Raw genomic sequence first — 17,184 nt, forward strand, 5'->3', positions numbered from 1 at the left:
GCCAAAGTATTTTCTAAATTTTTCCTCAATAATTCATATCTGAATGTTCCTGCTTAAGCAGAGGATTAGATAAGAGTTTTGAAATCACTTAGAAGGGAAGAAAGACATTCTGTTAATGGTAATTAAAAAGTATTGTAAGTATTCTAAAAAATATTAAATAATTTGAAGAGCTGTGCATAAGAATTTTAATAACATATCTTGTTCTACATTAATGGATTTATAAGGTCAGGCAATATTACAAAGAATTGGAATAGAGCACTTTTTCAGAAAGCCTACAAAATATTTAGGTTATTGACATTTGCCACATTTCAGGGACTGATATATGCTATCTCTTTTTTCATTTTTTTCCCAGGAAACAGAAGTTGATATTCTTGTAACAATACAAAACTTGTTGAGACACTGTTTGGAGCCTTTGAATTTCCTCAAACCCTTGGCAAAACTTTTCTCAGTTATTCAGAATAAAATATCTCGAGAGACACTTTGTACGGTTTTTCAAGTACGTATTTATTTCCCACCCCAAATTGCCTTTTCTTGTATGGTTAGTAAAATGGGTTTTTTGTGCTGTTTCATCTCGGTTATTGCTGTCTTTGGGCAGCAAGCCAGAGGTAATTTAAAGCTTTTAAATTCAAACTATTTTATAATCTTTTCTTGCTTGATCTTTTAGACTCTCTCTGAATTTGAGGGTGAATTAAATTACGTCACAGATGTAGTCAAGGTAAGAAAACTTTCTTTGCTCTTCAACTTATATGTACTAAATTACATTAAAAAGGAAAAAAACAGCTTATTGTTTCATTCATGTTATCTCCTTAGCTGAATGCCTTTGATCATCGGCATCTCGATGACGTCAACTTTGATGTTCGCTTGAAAGCATTCCAGAGAATCACGTCTTACATTAAAGAGATGGCAAAAGTGGATGTCGGCTATCTAATTCCAGTTATGCATAACTGTTTCCACACTCTGCAGGTAAGTCTGTTTTAGAATTTGCAGAATCTTCTTTAATTATTCTTGCAGAATTCTTATTGTTTGCACCTGTGGGTACACACTAGAGTTTTTAAAGCACAGTAATGCTATTTAGTGTTTACTGAGTGCAACACTGTTCTAAGCCCTTGGGAAAGTAGTAAAGAAATGAAATTCCTGTTCCTGCCTACAAGTTGTTTGCATTCTAATAGGGGAGCCAGGCTTTCAAAATGATATACAAACACTGGTAACCATAGGAAGGATTAGGATAGTTAGTGGAACAAATATAACAAGATGAAATAATAGAAAACCAGGTGATTGATTGAAATAATAGAAAAGCAGGTACTTACATGTACAAAGACAAGTAAAAATCATCATGTATTGATGATTGTTCTCTAATGGCTTAGTTTTCAGTTATTAAAACATTGTTTCATATAATTTAAAGTGCAGCATGCTGTAGTAAATAAAGCAATGACCTGGAAGTCAGAGGACCTGGGTTCTAATCCCAGCTCTGCCACTTGCCTGCTGTGGGACCTTAGGCAAATCACTTCACCACTCTGTGTCTTCAATTTCCTCAGCTGTACAATGGGGATTCATTTTCTGTTTCCCTTCTACTTTTTTTCTCTTTATGGTATTTGTTAACGGTTTACAATGGGTCAATCACTGTTTTAAGTGCTGGGGTAGGTACAAGTTAATTAGGTTGGAATGGGGTTCACAGGTTAAAGGGGAGGGAGAAGAGGTATTTAATCCCCATTTTACAGTTGAGGAAACTGAAGCACAGAGAAGTTCAGTGACTTGTTCAGCAACCAATTGGCAGAGCCGGTTTAGAATCCAGGTCGTCCCACTGCCAGGCCCATGTTCTCTATTTAAAAAAAAAAAAAGGTATTTGTTAAGCGCTTACTATGTGCAGAGCACTGTCCTAAGCGCTGGGGTAGATCCAGGGTAATCAGGTTGTCCCTCGTGGGGCTCACAGTTAATCCCCATTTTACAGATGAGGTAACTGAGGCACAGAGAAGTGAAGTGACTTGCCCACAGTCACACAACTGACAAGTGGCAGATCTGGGATTCGAACTCATGACCTCTGACTCCCATGCTCAGGTTCTTTCCACTGAGCCATGCTGCTTCTCATACTTATACTAAGCCACACTTCTCCAAGTTCTATTTAACTTGTATCCATCCCAGTGCTTAGAACAGTGCTTGACACAGTAAGCACTTAACAAATACAATAGTAGTAACAACAATTGTAAAATGCATAAAATGAAGATTATGGGTATTTTTTGGATAAATATGTAAAGGCAAAGTCATTGGGAATTATGGAAAGTACAAAATATTGTGTTCTTAATTTTTACTGAAAACCATAAATAGAAAAATAAGGTGCCAAATATTATGGAAACGAAACTTTTATCCTTAAAAAGAATAATTTTATTCAGTAGGAGAAATGTAATGATTTATGTAACTGCCTGGCCCACCTATTGGGAATGTCATTTAGGTCTGAGGGTCAGGTAGACTGTAAGCTCATTGTGGTCAGGGAGTGTGTCTGTTTATTGTAACATTGTACTCTCCCATGTGCTTAGTACAGTTGACTGCATACAGTAAGCATTCAATAAATACGATTGAATGAATACTTACCCCATGGGAAATCATGGATGCTGAAAGGGTTTGGTGATTTTTCAGCCCCAATCTATATTATTGGACAAGATTCGCTTGAAAGACATAAATATACAGGTTGCCTATTCAACGCTGAACCTCGGCTGGCAGTGTTCCTAGTTAATGTTTTTTCCCCCGTCCGCTAATCCTGACACCTACCTTATTTTCTTATTTTCCTTCTCAGCTAGGAGATATGTCACTGAGTGATTGTGCCAGCTTGTGCTTGATGAGTATAATCAAACGTCTTGCCGCCCTGGGCTTCACGGAACAAGAATTCAGAGAAATAATCCAACGTACCCTACTCGAGAATTTGAGAAAAGGACTGAAGAGTAAGACTGAGGTAAATATTTCATATTTATAGTTAAAATAAGTACTTTCGTTCCAAAGAAAAAGATACATTAGTTCATTAATGTACTACAGAAATGCCTGTTGGTGAATTTCATTCATTCTTTAATATATAATAAACAACTACAAGCACTGTAATAAAAACTAGGGAAGGGTTAAGAAAAGAGAGAGGAGACAAATTAGATATAGCCCCTGTCTCTCACGGAGTCCATAGTGTGAAAGGAGGTCCGGTATGTTGGCGACAACTGTAAATGAAGATTGAAATAATGAATACAAAATAATGAGTCAACAAGAGGACAACAAGAAATGCAAATGTGCCGTAGAACAATTGTGACCAAAGAGCCAGTTTCATGCTTTTATTAGTCAGGGCTGGCCAGAGTTTGAAAGGTGGGAGGACAATATTTGTTTGCCACTGTAGTATAGAAGAGGAAACTTACTATTTCAGTCTTTCCCTTTAAATAAAAAGTTTTTTTTCCTCAATTCAATATTTGCAGAGTGTGCAGCAAGATTACACCACAGTACTTTCCTGTTTGATTCAAACATTTTCAAACCACCCAGAATTTAAAGACCTGGTTCAGCTCACTGATTGCCATGATCCAGAGATGGACTTCTTCGAGAACATGAAACATATTCAGGTAAAATAGAGTGCAGCTATTCTACTCTTGGCCATGGTCAGGTTCATCGACTGTTGTACCATTAGTGGACATTTCCCAAGAAACATCTGGGCTAACAACCCACGGCCCATCCATCACTAAGCCACGTTGCCCCCACACAACCAGCTGCATAAGAAATACCAAATCTCTCACAGACTTTGAGGCCTGCTTGAAGTGAGCCTTACTTTGGGAGGTTTTGATTTTCTCTTCTACAATTTCTGTGGAAGGAGTATTATAATTGAATTTTGCCATTTCTGATGATTTTGTATCTTTCGAAACGCCCTGTATATTAGACAACAAACACAGTATAATGATACTTGGGTGACTTTCCATGATCAGAAAAGTGAAATTTCAGCCCAGATTAGTCATATGTAAACCTACCCATAAAATCAGGGTCACAAAGAAAAAGCACAGAAATGCTGCCATCAGAATGGGCTATAATTTAATGGGTGATGATGGTATTAAGTGCTTACTGTGTACCAAGCACTGTGCTAAGGTCAGAGTAGATACAAGATAATCAGATCAGATCCAGTCCCTGTCCCACAAGAGGTTCAGTGTCTGCGGGGAGATGCTTTTAGAGTATCTAAATTCAGCTCTCAACTCATAGGTCCATCGAAGAGCCCGTGCCTTGAAGAAACTGGCAAAACGTCTGATGGAAGGGAAGATCATATTATCTTCTAAATCTCTCCAGAACTACATCTTGCCTTATGCAGTAACCCCAATTTTTGATGAAAAAATGCAAAAGGTAGGATTTTCATTAAGAAATGGGAACAGTGCTGCTTCCGGAGTTTGATATGCTCTTGTACAGGTGTGTTCAGATTTTTTTCCCGGTAGGAATCACTCTCCATGCAGCTCGGCTCTTCAAAGAAAGGAGAGATGCAAAGGATGGTATAGACCTACTTCTTCTATGAGTCTGTTGGGATATGCCAGTTAACCACCTTTGTGGGATATTACAAAATTGGATTTGACTGCTCTGAGGAGCAATTTAATTTCAGTTCCTATTTTTCCTTATGTGAGGTTTTCTTGGGTAAATCTATATACTAATAAGCTGGAAAGTTCAGCCGGGAAAATAGGGAAGGAAATGTTTTCAATCTAGATCATTTTTGTCATTCTATATAATTGAAACAGAAATGGTATTTTGGGCCCCAATCCCCTAAATTTAAAAAGAAGGGAGTATTAAATTAGCAGTAGCTTGGGAATAGTGTCCAGGAGTTTGCTTTTATTTGGGAATTATGCAAATTCTTTTGCCCTGTGTTAGGCGAAACTATGGAACTTTCCACTATTGTGTAGGAGTAGGAAAACTGAAAAGTAGATTGGAAATGTTTGGTTTTTGTGACTAATGTATTTTTGTCATTTTACTAAAAGGATACAGTAATAAGACACTGGAAAAACTCTTCTTCATGACAAAAGTTGTTTTATTTAGCTCTTCAAATGTTTAATTATAGAAATTTATCTTTCTCCTTATTTTGTAGCATGAAAATATAATTATCGCTTCCACAGAAGTTGTAGGAGCTGTTTGTGCACAGATGTCATGGACAGCATATATGTACCATCTGAAGTATTTCATTCATGTCTTGCAAATGGGAAAGATCAACCAAAAACTGGGTGTTAGGTATGGCCAGCTTCAGTTTCAATATCCATTTTTCCTTTTCTAATTATGCCCTAATCTGTTTGTCCATTATTACAGGTTTTCTTAGCATTCAATTACAAGATACAAATTAGTCAATTGTAAATTTTTACCCTCTCTTTTTTACCAATCTCATATTAAAAACTTCAAAATGATCTCATTTAAATGAATGTTTTGTTTGATAGTGTATTAGTGACAGTGTTGGAAGCTTTCCACTTTGATCATGAAACACTTGAAAAACAAATGGAGAAGATTCAGAATAAAGGAAGTAAGTGTTACTCTACTATAATCTCTATCTCTAATCTATTTCAGTGTCTGCCTCTCCCTGTAGACTTTAAACTCACTGGGGCAAGGATCCTTTCTACCAATTCTGTTATATTGTACTTTCCCAAGCACTTAGTAAGTGTTCTCCATAAGCACTCAAGAAATACCATTGACTAATTGATGAAGCTTCATAAATTTTGGGACAGAGCTTTTAAAATGTCATCTTCTATTTTGTTGACATTTTAAAAGCAAGTTAAGCATCCGATTGCATTCGGAAAGCTGCATGGCTTAGGGGATAGACCATGGGCCTGAAAATCAGAAGGACCTGGGTTCTAGATCTGGCTGTGCAACTTGTCTGCTTTGTGACCTTGAGCAAGTCACTTCACTCTGTACCTCATTTCCCTCATCTGTAAAATGGGGATTGAGACTGTGAGACCCTTGTGGGACATGAACTGCATCCAACCTGCTTAGATTACATCTACCCCAATGCTTAGTGAGCTCTTAACAAATTACATATATATATATATATATATATATATATATAAAATATATAATTATCAAATTCAAAATGAATTGAGTTTTCAGGTTTTATTTGGGTGTTCTTGCTGAATATTTTCGCTGACCTTCATATCCGACAGACGATCACTCTCCCCACCTTCAAAGCCTTATTTAAGGCACATTCATTTTAGGAGGCCTTCCCCGACTAGGCCCTCATTTCCTCTTCTCCCGCTCCCTTCTGCATCACTCTTTCCGGTGGATTTGAACCATATATTCACCCTTCCCTCAGCGCCACAACACTTATGTAAATAAATTTATGTCTGTCTCCCTATCTAGACTTTAAGCTCATTGTGGGTAGGGAACATGTCGACCAACTCTGTTACATTGTACTTTCCCCAGTGCTTAATAGCGTGCTCCGCACACAGTAAACACTCAGTAAATATGGTTGATTGATTGAAATCTCCAAAGTTCTTTCATTAATTCAATCATTTATTGAGCGCTTACTGTGTGCAGAGCACTGTACTGAGAATCTGTGAAATACAGTACAGCAATAGAGACAATCCCTGCCATGCATGCAGGCAGTTGGAAAGGAGAGTCTCTAAGCACCTAGTCCTGAAAGTTCCTAATGTGTAAGTTCCTTGTGCACAGAAGTCATATCTAGCAACTCTGTCGTTTGTTCTCTACCAAGCGCTTAGTATACGCAGTTAGTGTTCACTAAATACATTGAGTGAAGGGCCAGAGAACAAAGAATGGGCAGCAAGAAAATGAGATAAGCACTTTGTGGATATAGAGTCAGGATTTCAAATTCACAGTTTTTGATGTAATCTCACAGCACCACTATCTCAACAAAAAGAAGTGACTCTTTAAAACTTGTGGTTTTAGTTTTCCTGGATAGTTTGGTTAAGGTTTTGGAAATCCTGTGCCTGCCGATGTGATTGATTGTGTTTTGATTGTAGATGCCATGGAGGTGGATGAGTTACCGGAGACTGAAGTTATGGAAGTGGAACACGATGAGGAGGAGAACGAGAAGGAAAACGAGAAAGAAGATAAAACCAGTATTGGGCCTGAGAATAGTGAGAAGCTCGAGGACCATGTCCTAACTAAGCCTGAAAAAACAGCTGCTGAACAAGTTCAGGACACTAAGAATCTTCCAAAATCCCTTTCTTCCCTGCCCCGGAATAAGGAGGAGTTAGAGGGCCTGATTAAACACATTCGTGCAGCCCTAACACAAAACATTCTACCGAAGCTGCATAAATGCCTTGCTGCTAAGGTAATTATTTCATTAGAAGAACAGAAATCATGTCCATATATGAACTCAGGAGTTTGTAAAATGTGCATGTTTAATGGCATTCACTGTTGAATAATCCATCACTCATTGGGCCATTCACATTACTTTTCTACTTTTGTGTTCTCAGGCTATTCTGTATAAGAAAGCATCCTGAAAAATTATAGCTATGTTTTCAGTTATTTGCCCTTGATTCTCCAGGACTGTAGATACCTCCTAATTTTCAAGTACTGTGATTCCAGGTGTATTTAAAGTCATTTAAAATCATTTAACATGTTGCCTTTATCGTGCCAACTTTTGAAAAGCACCTGTTTCTTGACTAGCAGGGACCTCAAGACAGTACAGACTTAATTTGGAGGCTGCTCCTTTCTTCTTCTAAGTTCCATATTTTAACACTAATGCAGTGAACTGAGAAGTTGTTGCATTGTGGAATTTGGTATAAATTTTGATCATATTATTTAATTTGAGGAGCTTTTATATGATCATTCAAAATGAGAAATCTCATTTCTCTGAAATATCTTAGAGGTTTATCCTCATTTCACATTGAATCTAAAAGTTTATTTCTCCTTGATCTTTTTTAAACATTGTTCATCAAAACCCAATGTCTCCTTTTTTGTAAAAAAAGATTATCATTGAAGTAATTAGAATTATTTTTAACACATCCAGTAAGAAAATCTCATGGGTACTAACCCATTCCCATGCAAAAAGCACATGAACACAAAGCATACACTTTTCCTGAGTTTTTGGAAACTCATTTAATTAGCACCATCAGTTGGAATGCTTCATTGTAGTTTAGACCCTATGCTCATTTAATTAACACCATCAGTTTCAAAGCTTCATTGTAGGTTATCTCCTAATCCATTCAGCAGATGAAGAAATGTATGTTTTAGGGTTTTTTGAGCTTTATGTGTGATTATACAACTTTCCCTGCTGGGTCCAGGTTTGACTGCTATGTCCTTCCAAGCATGTTTGTTAACCCAGCTTCTACTGTACCGATATTTTAAGTGCTATAGCAAAATTGCCTTACAGTTGTGCAAGATGACATCAATTTATTCATTTTTGCATATTTTGATCTCACTTTCTTTTCCTAGACGAAAAGAGATGACGAGCACAAGCTTATAAAATCCAAAGTTGTCAATGATGAGGAAGTTGTTCGGGTGCCATTAGCATTTGCTATGATTAAGTTGATGCAGTCCCTCCCTCAAGATGTTATGGAAGCAAATCTGCCAAGGTATGATTCCCCCTAGGGTAGACAAACTCCCATGCCACCTTACCAATCTTGGATCCAAAATGATATCCTGGTATCTATCCCAGCGCTTAGAACGTGTTTGGCATGTAGTAAGTGCTTAACAGATACAGTAACTATTCACCAACAGGCTCTGTTTTGTGGGATTTTGAATCCTTCTTGCTTTATCCAGGCTTGAAAACCTCATATTTTTGAAGTTCTTTCCAGGGAAAGTTGATTTAAACTAGTTTAAAGGATGTGGGGATACTTAGATTGACACTGATCTATTTTGCTAATATTTGTCAATCTCTGATTCTAGCATTCTGCTGAAAGTATGTTCGCTTCTGAAGAACAGAGCCCAGGAAATCCGTGACATTGCCCGCAGTACCCTTACCAAAATAATAGAGAGTCTGGGCGTAAATTATCTGCAGTATGTTTTGAAAGAGATGCAGAGCACCCTTGTGCGTGGATATCAGGTAATTTGAATACATTTGTTTTTACTGAATTTGAGGATAAATTCCAAAACTGATTTCAGTTGACTGAAATCTGACTGACTCAATAGGTTTTCCCTTAGGGCATGTGGATTGTTCCAAAGTTTTATGGGCTTGTGCTTAGAACTATTTGCAATCCATTGGTAAACTGCATGTCACTGAAATGATGTCTGATTTCTGATAAATGCTTAATTTTTCCCACTGGTTAGGAGTTGCTTGGAGAGGCCAATGACTTATTTTTAGTCAAGCTAGTTACCCATTAGCAACTGAAACTGCTAATGTTTCAGTTTGCCCATTAGTAAAATAGGAATGATAGTTTATCCAGTCCTATACATAGGCTGAGAGAGAGAAAGACCAACACTCATGGAGAGAGAAAAAGGAGAGCAAGAGGGAAAGAGAAAATGGGAAACAAGGGGTGCTCTCTTCCTCCCTCTCTCTCTCTTGCTAGTAGTCCAACTCCTGATCTAGAAGTGCTGCTATGATTATGGCTGTTTCCAGTGTAGGAGGACTGACTGCATACACAGAATGGCCACCTTGGGAAGTCTAACAAGTAGCTCCCTAGCAGCAGTGGAACCTCCCGTCCTTAAGAAGGGGGAGGGCAACCTCTGTTCTTTGACTGCTGCAACTGGCTGATTTGTATTCAACTGGCACCTTCAACTGCCAGGAGTCACAGGCCAGACTTGTCTGTTCTAGAGTGCTGTGATGACGTCCCCTTTTGTTTGAAATTTACAAGCTTCACATCATCCTGAGTAATAACATCGTAGTAATTAGTCACATTGCTATATTGGTACTTTCCTGCCCTCAAAATAAAACTAATATTGCCACCACACTGAAGTCCCCAGTCACTAATAGGGTATATAGAACCGTAAAGTGCACAAGTGAACATCAGTCAATCTGTAGTATTTATCGTGCACTTTTCTGAGCTCTTGGGAAAATACTATAAAGTAAATAGACATGATCCCTACTCTCAAGGAGTCCTGCAGACTGTAAGCTGGTTTGGGCAGGGAATGTTTCTGTTAACTCTGCTGAATTGTACTCTCCCGTGCACTTAGTACAGTGCTCTGCACCTAGTAAGCGCTCAATAAATGCCATTGACTGATTGAAGGAGTGTATGGTGGGTGCATTAGGGAATTTGAAAATATGATTTCAAGAATAGGCTTCATTTATAGCAAGAGTCAATAAATTTGTTACCTAGATATAGCACCAAAGCACTCCGTGAATGATTCAGTGTTGTTCTGGAGTCAAGAAGCCTTGATTCTTGTCTTGGCTCTTTCATTGACACCATTATAAGTTGCTCCATGCTAACTTTCTCTGAGCTTTAGTTTTGAATCTGTAAAACCGGGACAATATCTGTTTCTACCTCACGGAGATGTTGTAAGGTCAAATGGAAGACAATGCAAAGAGGAAAATTTGAAGTCCTATCTAAATTATTTACTTTATCAACATTTAGATGTCCAACAGGGTTTTGAGTTTACTTGAGAGCCAGGGGGCTGTAATTTTATTTGGAATTGATAAATAGTTTTAAGTTGCAAGTGATTTTTTTTGTTTCAAATGCCGAACTATGGTGTTTCTTTCTTCAGAAACCACTTATTAGATGCCAGTTCTATGGGTGATAATAATAATAATGGCATCTAAGAGCTTACTATGTGCCAAGCACTGGACTAAGCACTGGGGTGGATACAAGCAAATCGGGTTGGACACGGTCCCTGTCTCACTTGGGGCTTGCATTCTCAGTATGTTAGTAGTCCAGTGTAATTGCTGCTTAGTGACTAAGTGCTGATTTAGCATACTGTCTCGACTGGTGCAGTTCAAAACCCCTTTTGAATAAAGCAATAGGTGGGAAAGAAAGTCAGACCTGTTATAAAGAGGTAATGCATTTTGAGAACAGGAAGAACACAGCCTTTTTATCAAAGCTTCAAGGTGCTGGGGTGCACAGCATTGTATAAACACAGATAGAACACTTATTTTCTATTGTACAGGTTTTTCCATTAGACTTTATATTTCTTAACACTGTTTATTTCTTTCTAGCTTCATGTGCTAACATTCACTACTCACTTACTGTTGAACAGTCTCACAAGCAAGCTGAAAGCGGGGGATTTGGATTCTTGCTTGGACATATTGATTGAGGTAAAGAGATTTAATTGAAAATTCAGTGTAAGGAGGTTCTGCTTTAGAGCGGAGTCATGAAGGGGAGAAGCTAAAAAGCCGATTTTTGAAGTGCGAGTGGCATATGGATGTTTTGTTTCTTGGAATTTGATTTTGCAGTGTTTTCCATCTTAAAAAGGTTTCAAAGTACATTTGGGGTTTCATTTAATTTAAAATTAAGACTTTAGGGGTGGGGGTTATTAGAGAAGGACTAGACTAAAAATTGAATGTTAAATGCATTCTTACCATTTCTCAGTGTATGATACCTGTGTTTGTTTTTCAACTATAATATGAAGGTAACTATACTCTCAATCTCGCCAATCCATAATGTTACCCACAAAGTAATAAATAATAAAAGTTGTAAAGGTAAGGAATCGTATGTTCAGAAATGGTGACAGATAGGAGGAACCGCTTTTCAGTGTACACAGTGATTATACTGAAGCATCTGAGTTTAACTGTTTATCTTCATTATTTCATTATTTTGAATCTCTTTTATACAAGGTTTTTAATCATGAATTGTTTGGAGCCATTGCTGAGGAAAAGGAAGTAAAGGGAATCACATCCAAAGTCATGGAAGCCCGAAAAAGCAAAAGTTATGATTCTTATGAAATCCTTGCCAAATTTATAGGGAAGGATCAAGTAACAAAGCTTATACTTCCATTGAAAGAGGTAAGGATACCATGAGGAGAAGCAGCATAGCCTAGTGATAAGAGCACTGGCCTGGGAATCAGAGGACTTGGGTTCTAATCCCGGCTCCCCCACTTACCTGCTATGTGACTTTGGGCAAGTCATCTGATTTCTCTGTGCCTCAGTTTCCTCAACTGTAAAGTGGAGATTCAGAACCTGTCCCCCCTCCAACGTAGTCTGTGAGGTCCAGAAACCATGTCCAAACTGATTCACTTGTACCTACTCTGGAACTTAGAACAGTGCTTGACACAGAGTAAACACTTAACACATTTTATTATTGCTGTTATTATTATGGGGTTTAGACCTGGATATTGATACATAGTGTCAGGCTGTGAGCACTTTGTTACCAGGGATTGTCACTCTTGGTTGCTGTATTGTACTTTCCCCAACCACTTAGTAAAGTGCACTGCACACAATAAGTGCTCAATAAATACGATTGAATGAATGGGTTATTACCTAAGAAACATGACCAACTGATGTTTTGATAAGTCAGTTTCATTTGGGCTAATTATGTTTCAACCTCTTTTTGCAATCAGAGGATCAAGGAGAAATTTAGACAGAGGAAGGAAGGAACAAAGCATATTCAGATAAAGAAAGACAACGTCCACCTTACCTGTATTTAAATTGTCTTCTCATTTAGTTTTGTAATCTCTTGTACATAAAAAAAACTGTAACTCTGTTACTTTATTATACCATTTATGTTTACCTATAGATCTTAGAGCACACCACAAGTTTTAAACTGTCTAAAAAAGTGCATGAAACTTTACGCCGCATCATGGCAGGTTTATTAGTGAACAAGGAAATGACTGCAGAATCCATTCTGGTGCTCTGCCATGGTTTGGTCAGTGAAAATCTCCCTCTTTTGACAGAAAAAACAAAGTAAGTTGGTAAAAATAAACACTTTGCTCATTTTTTGATAAAGCTGTTGCTGTAGTGTTTCCTCTATTTGTTACCTGGCTTGTTAGAAAGAATTGTGATTTTTGAGTTTTTGATTTTTGATTTTAGTGGAGATGATTACGTGGATTTATGACACTGGATCATGGTTGCTAAACAGCAAGCAATACCATGGATACAATAAGTTATAGTACTTCTGTGAATTAGTTAATTTAATTATGCTTGAAATCAAATTTGGAAGACTAGATTTAACATATGGTCAGATGATATTCTTCCAAAAACAAATTTGAAATACAGTCCAAATTTGGCTGGCTTCCTTTTCATTTGCTTCTGTAAACATGGAGAAATTGAGTTGGAGAAAATGGAACCCGCTCCATAAAATTGGGCTGGAAGCCACCCGAAGATGTTATTCACTTCACATTTCAAAGACTGAAGGAGTGAACTTCAACTGAGGCACCGAAAATTATCGTCGTCTGAATTGCAGCATAAGGGAGAGCATTCTTGGCTGAGTTCTAGAGAATTTGGGTTTTCTTCCAGTTATCACTCACACCTTGGGAACCTCAAAACTTAAGCTGCGTGCACGCTTCTGCGATAAAACAAAAGGGAGGGAATATGCCAGGTACTCAGAGTCAGCTACCACTGCCAGTTTTATCATTGTGGAAAGTTGCACCCCCACCCCTCCAGTGAGGGCTCCTCACCCTCACCCTGTGGAGGCAGGGTGTGGAGTGAAGAGAGCAGGAGGGGTGACCAAGTTTTTGGAGCCATTACCCACTCTAATGAGGTGGGTACTTGGGTTCCCTGTTGAGCCAAAGCCCAAGATACTTCAGTCCTCTTGACTGTAAACTCATTGTGGGCAGGGACTGTGTCTCTTTATTTTGTTGTACTCTCTCAAGGGCTTAGTATAGTGCTCTGCAGACAGTGAGCGCTAAATAAATTCAATTGAAGGAATGAATAACCCTCTCTCCACTTAAATCGACAGAAAAGTAGCAGCACCTCCTCCAGATCCACGCTTGCCTCCAAAAAGCTGCCTTCTCTTACCCCCTACTCCAGTTCGAGGAGGACAAAAAGCAGTTGTGAGCAAGAAGACTAACATGCATGTATTTATCGATTCTGGACTTCAGGTAAGGAATATATTTAAAATGGAGAAATGCTTGCTTATGTCTCTGTTTCAGCTTCTGCCTACCATCCGGTGCTCAGGGTTGTTTTAAAATTCTGTACTCTCAACTATCAAAGCAAGACTTTTTGGGGGGCCATCTTTTTATCTTTATGAGAGCTATCCAATTCTCAAAGTTTCTACTTTTGTTAATGGAAAAGAAAGGTTGTTTTTGTTTTTTTTAAGGAAGCTACTCAAAATTTATTTGCTTAAAAATACAGCCTAAGGGTGCCCTACAGGAATATTTTCTTGAGTGGTCCAGTCATTTCATGTTTGTTGACCAATTGTTATTTCACATTCACCTAAAATTGCTCCTTTGTTTGAATAATGTAAAATGTCCCATGCAGACTTAGGTTGTACCCTTTAAACCCTTGATATTCATCCCCCCGCAGCCTAATAGCACTCAACATAAAGATCCATAATTTATCTGAAAGTCTGTTTCTATCTCTAATCTCTAAGATCCTTGCGAGCTGACAACATGTCTGCCAACACTGTTGTACTGTATGAAAACTAGTAACTACTAATTAGTTACTCCCAAAGGTCTTAGTTGCAATGTTCTGCACACAGTAAGCACTCAGTGAATACCACTGATTAATGTCTGTTTTTTATCCTTCAGCTATTATACATGAGTTTGAAGAGATCCAAGATAAATTCTTCCAATGAACATGCTTTAGAAATGTTGGATCCTTTTGTGAAGCTTCTGGTACACTGTCTAAGTTCTATGAATGTAAAGGTAAGATAGCTTTGATTTATTCATTCAAGTGCTGCTCCCCTTAACATCTTTGAGTTTTATAGCTCTGCCTTGCAGAATATATGGATGTTTTTTGTGGCCCAATTTACCAGAGTAGATCTAGGCAGGATTGAAATTTTCAAGTAAGATGCGAGAAGTAAATTACACTTCCTGAAATTTGTTGCTATTGTCGCTGTGTTGGTATTTTTGTACGTTTCTAACTATACCTGACCAAGTTAAAGAGCTCCTGATGACTGATGCGCTGAAACAGGGGATGGATGTTTCTAAAAGGCTCATATTGGTATCTTGTTTCTCTTAATAGAACATGAGAAGATACCTGCAAAAGAGTGTTGTGGTTAGAAATTAGAACTTGAAGTAGTTTTTCTTTATGCATATTTGACTATCACATAAAAAACCTAGAAGAACTTTGCATATTGATGTAATTTCTCTTTCCAGGTGATTACTGGTGCTCTACAGTCCTTGATCTGGGTTTTGAAATTTCCTCTGCCTTCCATAGAGAAGGAGTCAGAGCAACTCATCAAACACCTTTTCCTTCTGCTAAAGGATTATGCTAAAGTAGGAGCTGCAAAAGGACAGAATTTTCATCTGGTTGTAAACTGTTTCAAGGTGAGATTTGGGGGTGTTTGCTTCTTTCCCCTATTCAGAATTCAGTTTTGGAAGGGAAATAAAAATACCAGTGTTCACTATTGTGGTCTAAGACCTAGGCTTTCAGTATATCTCTAAACATCCCCTTTTTAAAAATTACCTCTGAATTCTTTTTCATGTTGCAAGTAGTGTTCTTGGGCAAAATTGCATAGTAGTTTTCCGGTAGAGTTGCAGAGGTGGGAATATCGGAGTATAATATTTACTATACCCTAAGGGTATGTTACCATATTAGTAGGGTTACCAATTTTATTAATGCTAAACAAAAATTTGGTTGTGGGTTGTGCAGTGTGCTGGTATCCTAAATAAACCTGATTTTTCCATTTTCAGTCCATGACGATTCTTGTGAAGAACATCAAGTGTTACCAGATTACTGAAAAACAGCTGCAAGTATTGCTAGGCTATGCTGAAGAGGACATTTATGATTCATCACGACAAGCTACTGCCTTTGGCCTTTTAAAGGTACAAAATCAAGTCTGCATAGGGCAGATTTACTATACATTTGAAAAAGTTTTGCAAAATCCATGGCCTGTACGCAATTGGATTCATTTGCCTCATAGCAGAAGAGGGATTTGCTTTAGATACTTCTTGTTATAATTTAGCAACAAGAGAAGCAGCGTGGCTGAGTGGAGGGAGGCACAGGGCTGGAAGTCGGGACCTGTGTTCTAATCCTGGCTCTGCCGCTTGTCTCCTTTGTGACCTTGGGCAAGTCACTTTACATCCTCGGTGCCTCAGTGTGAGTCCCAAGTGCGACATGAACTGTGACCAACCTGATTGGCCTGTGTCTAGCCCAGCGCTTTGTATAGTGCCTAGCACATAGTAAGCGCTTAACAAATACCATAAATTAAAAAGAAATTCAGCATGGAAGGACTACAGGTAATTAGAATCTTTCTGCTAGATTGCTTCATCATATGTGCCTTTGATTGGCCTGCAGATCTACCAGCAGCAGCTGCCGGAGTATCAGTGACTTTACGTTGCTTTCCTCACTGCATCTAAAAAAGGGCCAATAAGTGAAATGATTTTGTTTTCTGTTTTAGGCCATTTTATCAAAAAAATTGATGGTTCCTGAGATCGATGATGTCATGCGGAAAGTCTCCCAATTGGCAATCACTGGACAGACTGAACAAGTTCGAGTCCAGTGTCGACAGGTATGTAGACAAGGATTAGTTCCACAACCGTTTAGGCTTTTATTTTGTTCTGATTTCTCCTACAAACTGTGGCCAACTTGTGCAGAAGTACAGATACATCCCATTCCTGATTCTGAGAATTGGGTCTTACCATATTGTTAATGTTTGCTGATGACTGAAGAATAATTAATTGAGCCTGACTTGATAAGGTTGTTCTTTCAGAATGCAGAGCCGGGAGACAGCCAACTAATAGCTACTTATGTATTTTAGGTTTACCTGAAATATGTTCTCGACTACCCTCTTGGGAGCAAACTGAGGCCCAACTTGGAGTTCATGCTTGCTCAGCTGAAGTAAGTTCGTAATCATGAACCGAGATGAGAGAGAGTGGAAAAGGGCCAGAGATTTCATTTATTTTAAATGTGGTATTCTGAAAAAGATAAAACTTAAATCAGTTTTTAGAAACTAAGTAGTTAATGCTCATCTTTGACCATCACGCTTTTTTGTTGCACTTTATCAATTGATTTGTTGTCAGGTCTCGAGAAACACTTTAAGAAGTAAATGCATTGCATGCCTCTTGTTATGTTGCTTGGAATATTATTAAATTAGTTATATCGCAGGGACTATGCCATTTATTAGGTTGTTCACATCAGTTTCCTTAGCCAGTGGTGTAGGTTTTTGGCCACTAGATTAGTCAAACTATTTTGCTTCAGTTGTTGTCCAGATACCATAAAATACTTTTTTGGCAGCCATTCTGCCCATCTTGTGCCGTGATCAAGCACCTGTGTCATCTGTG

The 17,184-nt window shown here is 38.2% G+C and overlaps 1 protein-coding gene across 1 annotated transcript in view; it reads left to right on the forward strand.

Moving 5' to 3' along the window:
• UTP20 (UTP20 small subunit processome component) overlaps nucleotides 1-17,184 on the forward strand; it is a 75,401-nt gene that overhangs the window by 46,521 nt on the left and 11,696 nt on the right. The window contains exons 33-52 of the mRNA XM_029078981.2: nucleotides 353-496; nucleotides 665-715; nucleotides 811-963; nucleotides 2,789-2,944; nucleotides 3,444-3,584; nucleotides 4,210-4,347; nucleotides 5,075-5,214; nucleotides 5,415-5,497; nucleotides 6,948-7,261; nucleotides 8,368-8,507; nucleotides 8,821-8,977; nucleotides 11,021-11,119; nucleotides 11,639-11,806; nucleotides 12,537-12,703; nucleotides 13,698-13,839; nucleotides 14,488-14,604; nucleotides 15,058-15,228; nucleotides 15,595-15,726; nucleotides 16,302-16,412; nucleotides 16,662-16,741. Coding sequence (XP_028934814.1) covers nucleotides 353-496; nucleotides 665-715; nucleotides 811-963; nucleotides 2,789-2,944; nucleotides 3,444-3,584; nucleotides 4,210-4,347; nucleotides 5,075-5,214; nucleotides 5,415-5,497; nucleotides 6,948-7,261; nucleotides 8,368-8,507; nucleotides 8,821-8,977; nucleotides 11,021-11,119; nucleotides 11,639-11,806; nucleotides 12,537-12,703; nucleotides 13,698-13,839; nucleotides 14,488-14,604; nucleotides 15,058-15,228; nucleotides 15,595-15,726; nucleotides 16,302-16,412; nucleotides 16,662-16,741 — 2,804 coding nt within the window. The remainder of the gene's footprint in view (nucleotides 1-352; nucleotides 497-664; nucleotides 716-810; nucleotides 964-2,788; nucleotides 2,945-3,443; nucleotides 3,585-4,209; nucleotides 4,348-5,074; nucleotides 5,215-5,414; nucleotides 5,498-6,947; nucleotides 7,262-8,367; nucleotides 8,508-8,820; nucleotides 8,978-11,020; nucleotides 11,120-11,638; nucleotides 11,807-12,536; nucleotides 12,704-13,697; nucleotides 13,840-14,487; nucleotides 14,605-15,057; nucleotides 15,229-15,594; nucleotides 15,727-16,301; nucleotides 16,413-16,661; nucleotides 16,742-17,184) is intronic.

Source organism: Ornithorhynchus anatinus, chromosome 14 (assembly GCF_004115215.2).
Source record: "Ornithorhynchus anatinus isolate Pmale09 chromosome 14, mOrnAna1.pri.v4, whole genome shotgun sequence".
NCBI classification, from domain to species: domain Eukaryota; kingdom Metazoa; phylum Chordata; class Mammalia; order Monotremata; family Ornithorhynchidae; genus Ornithorhynchus; species Ornithorhynchus anatinus.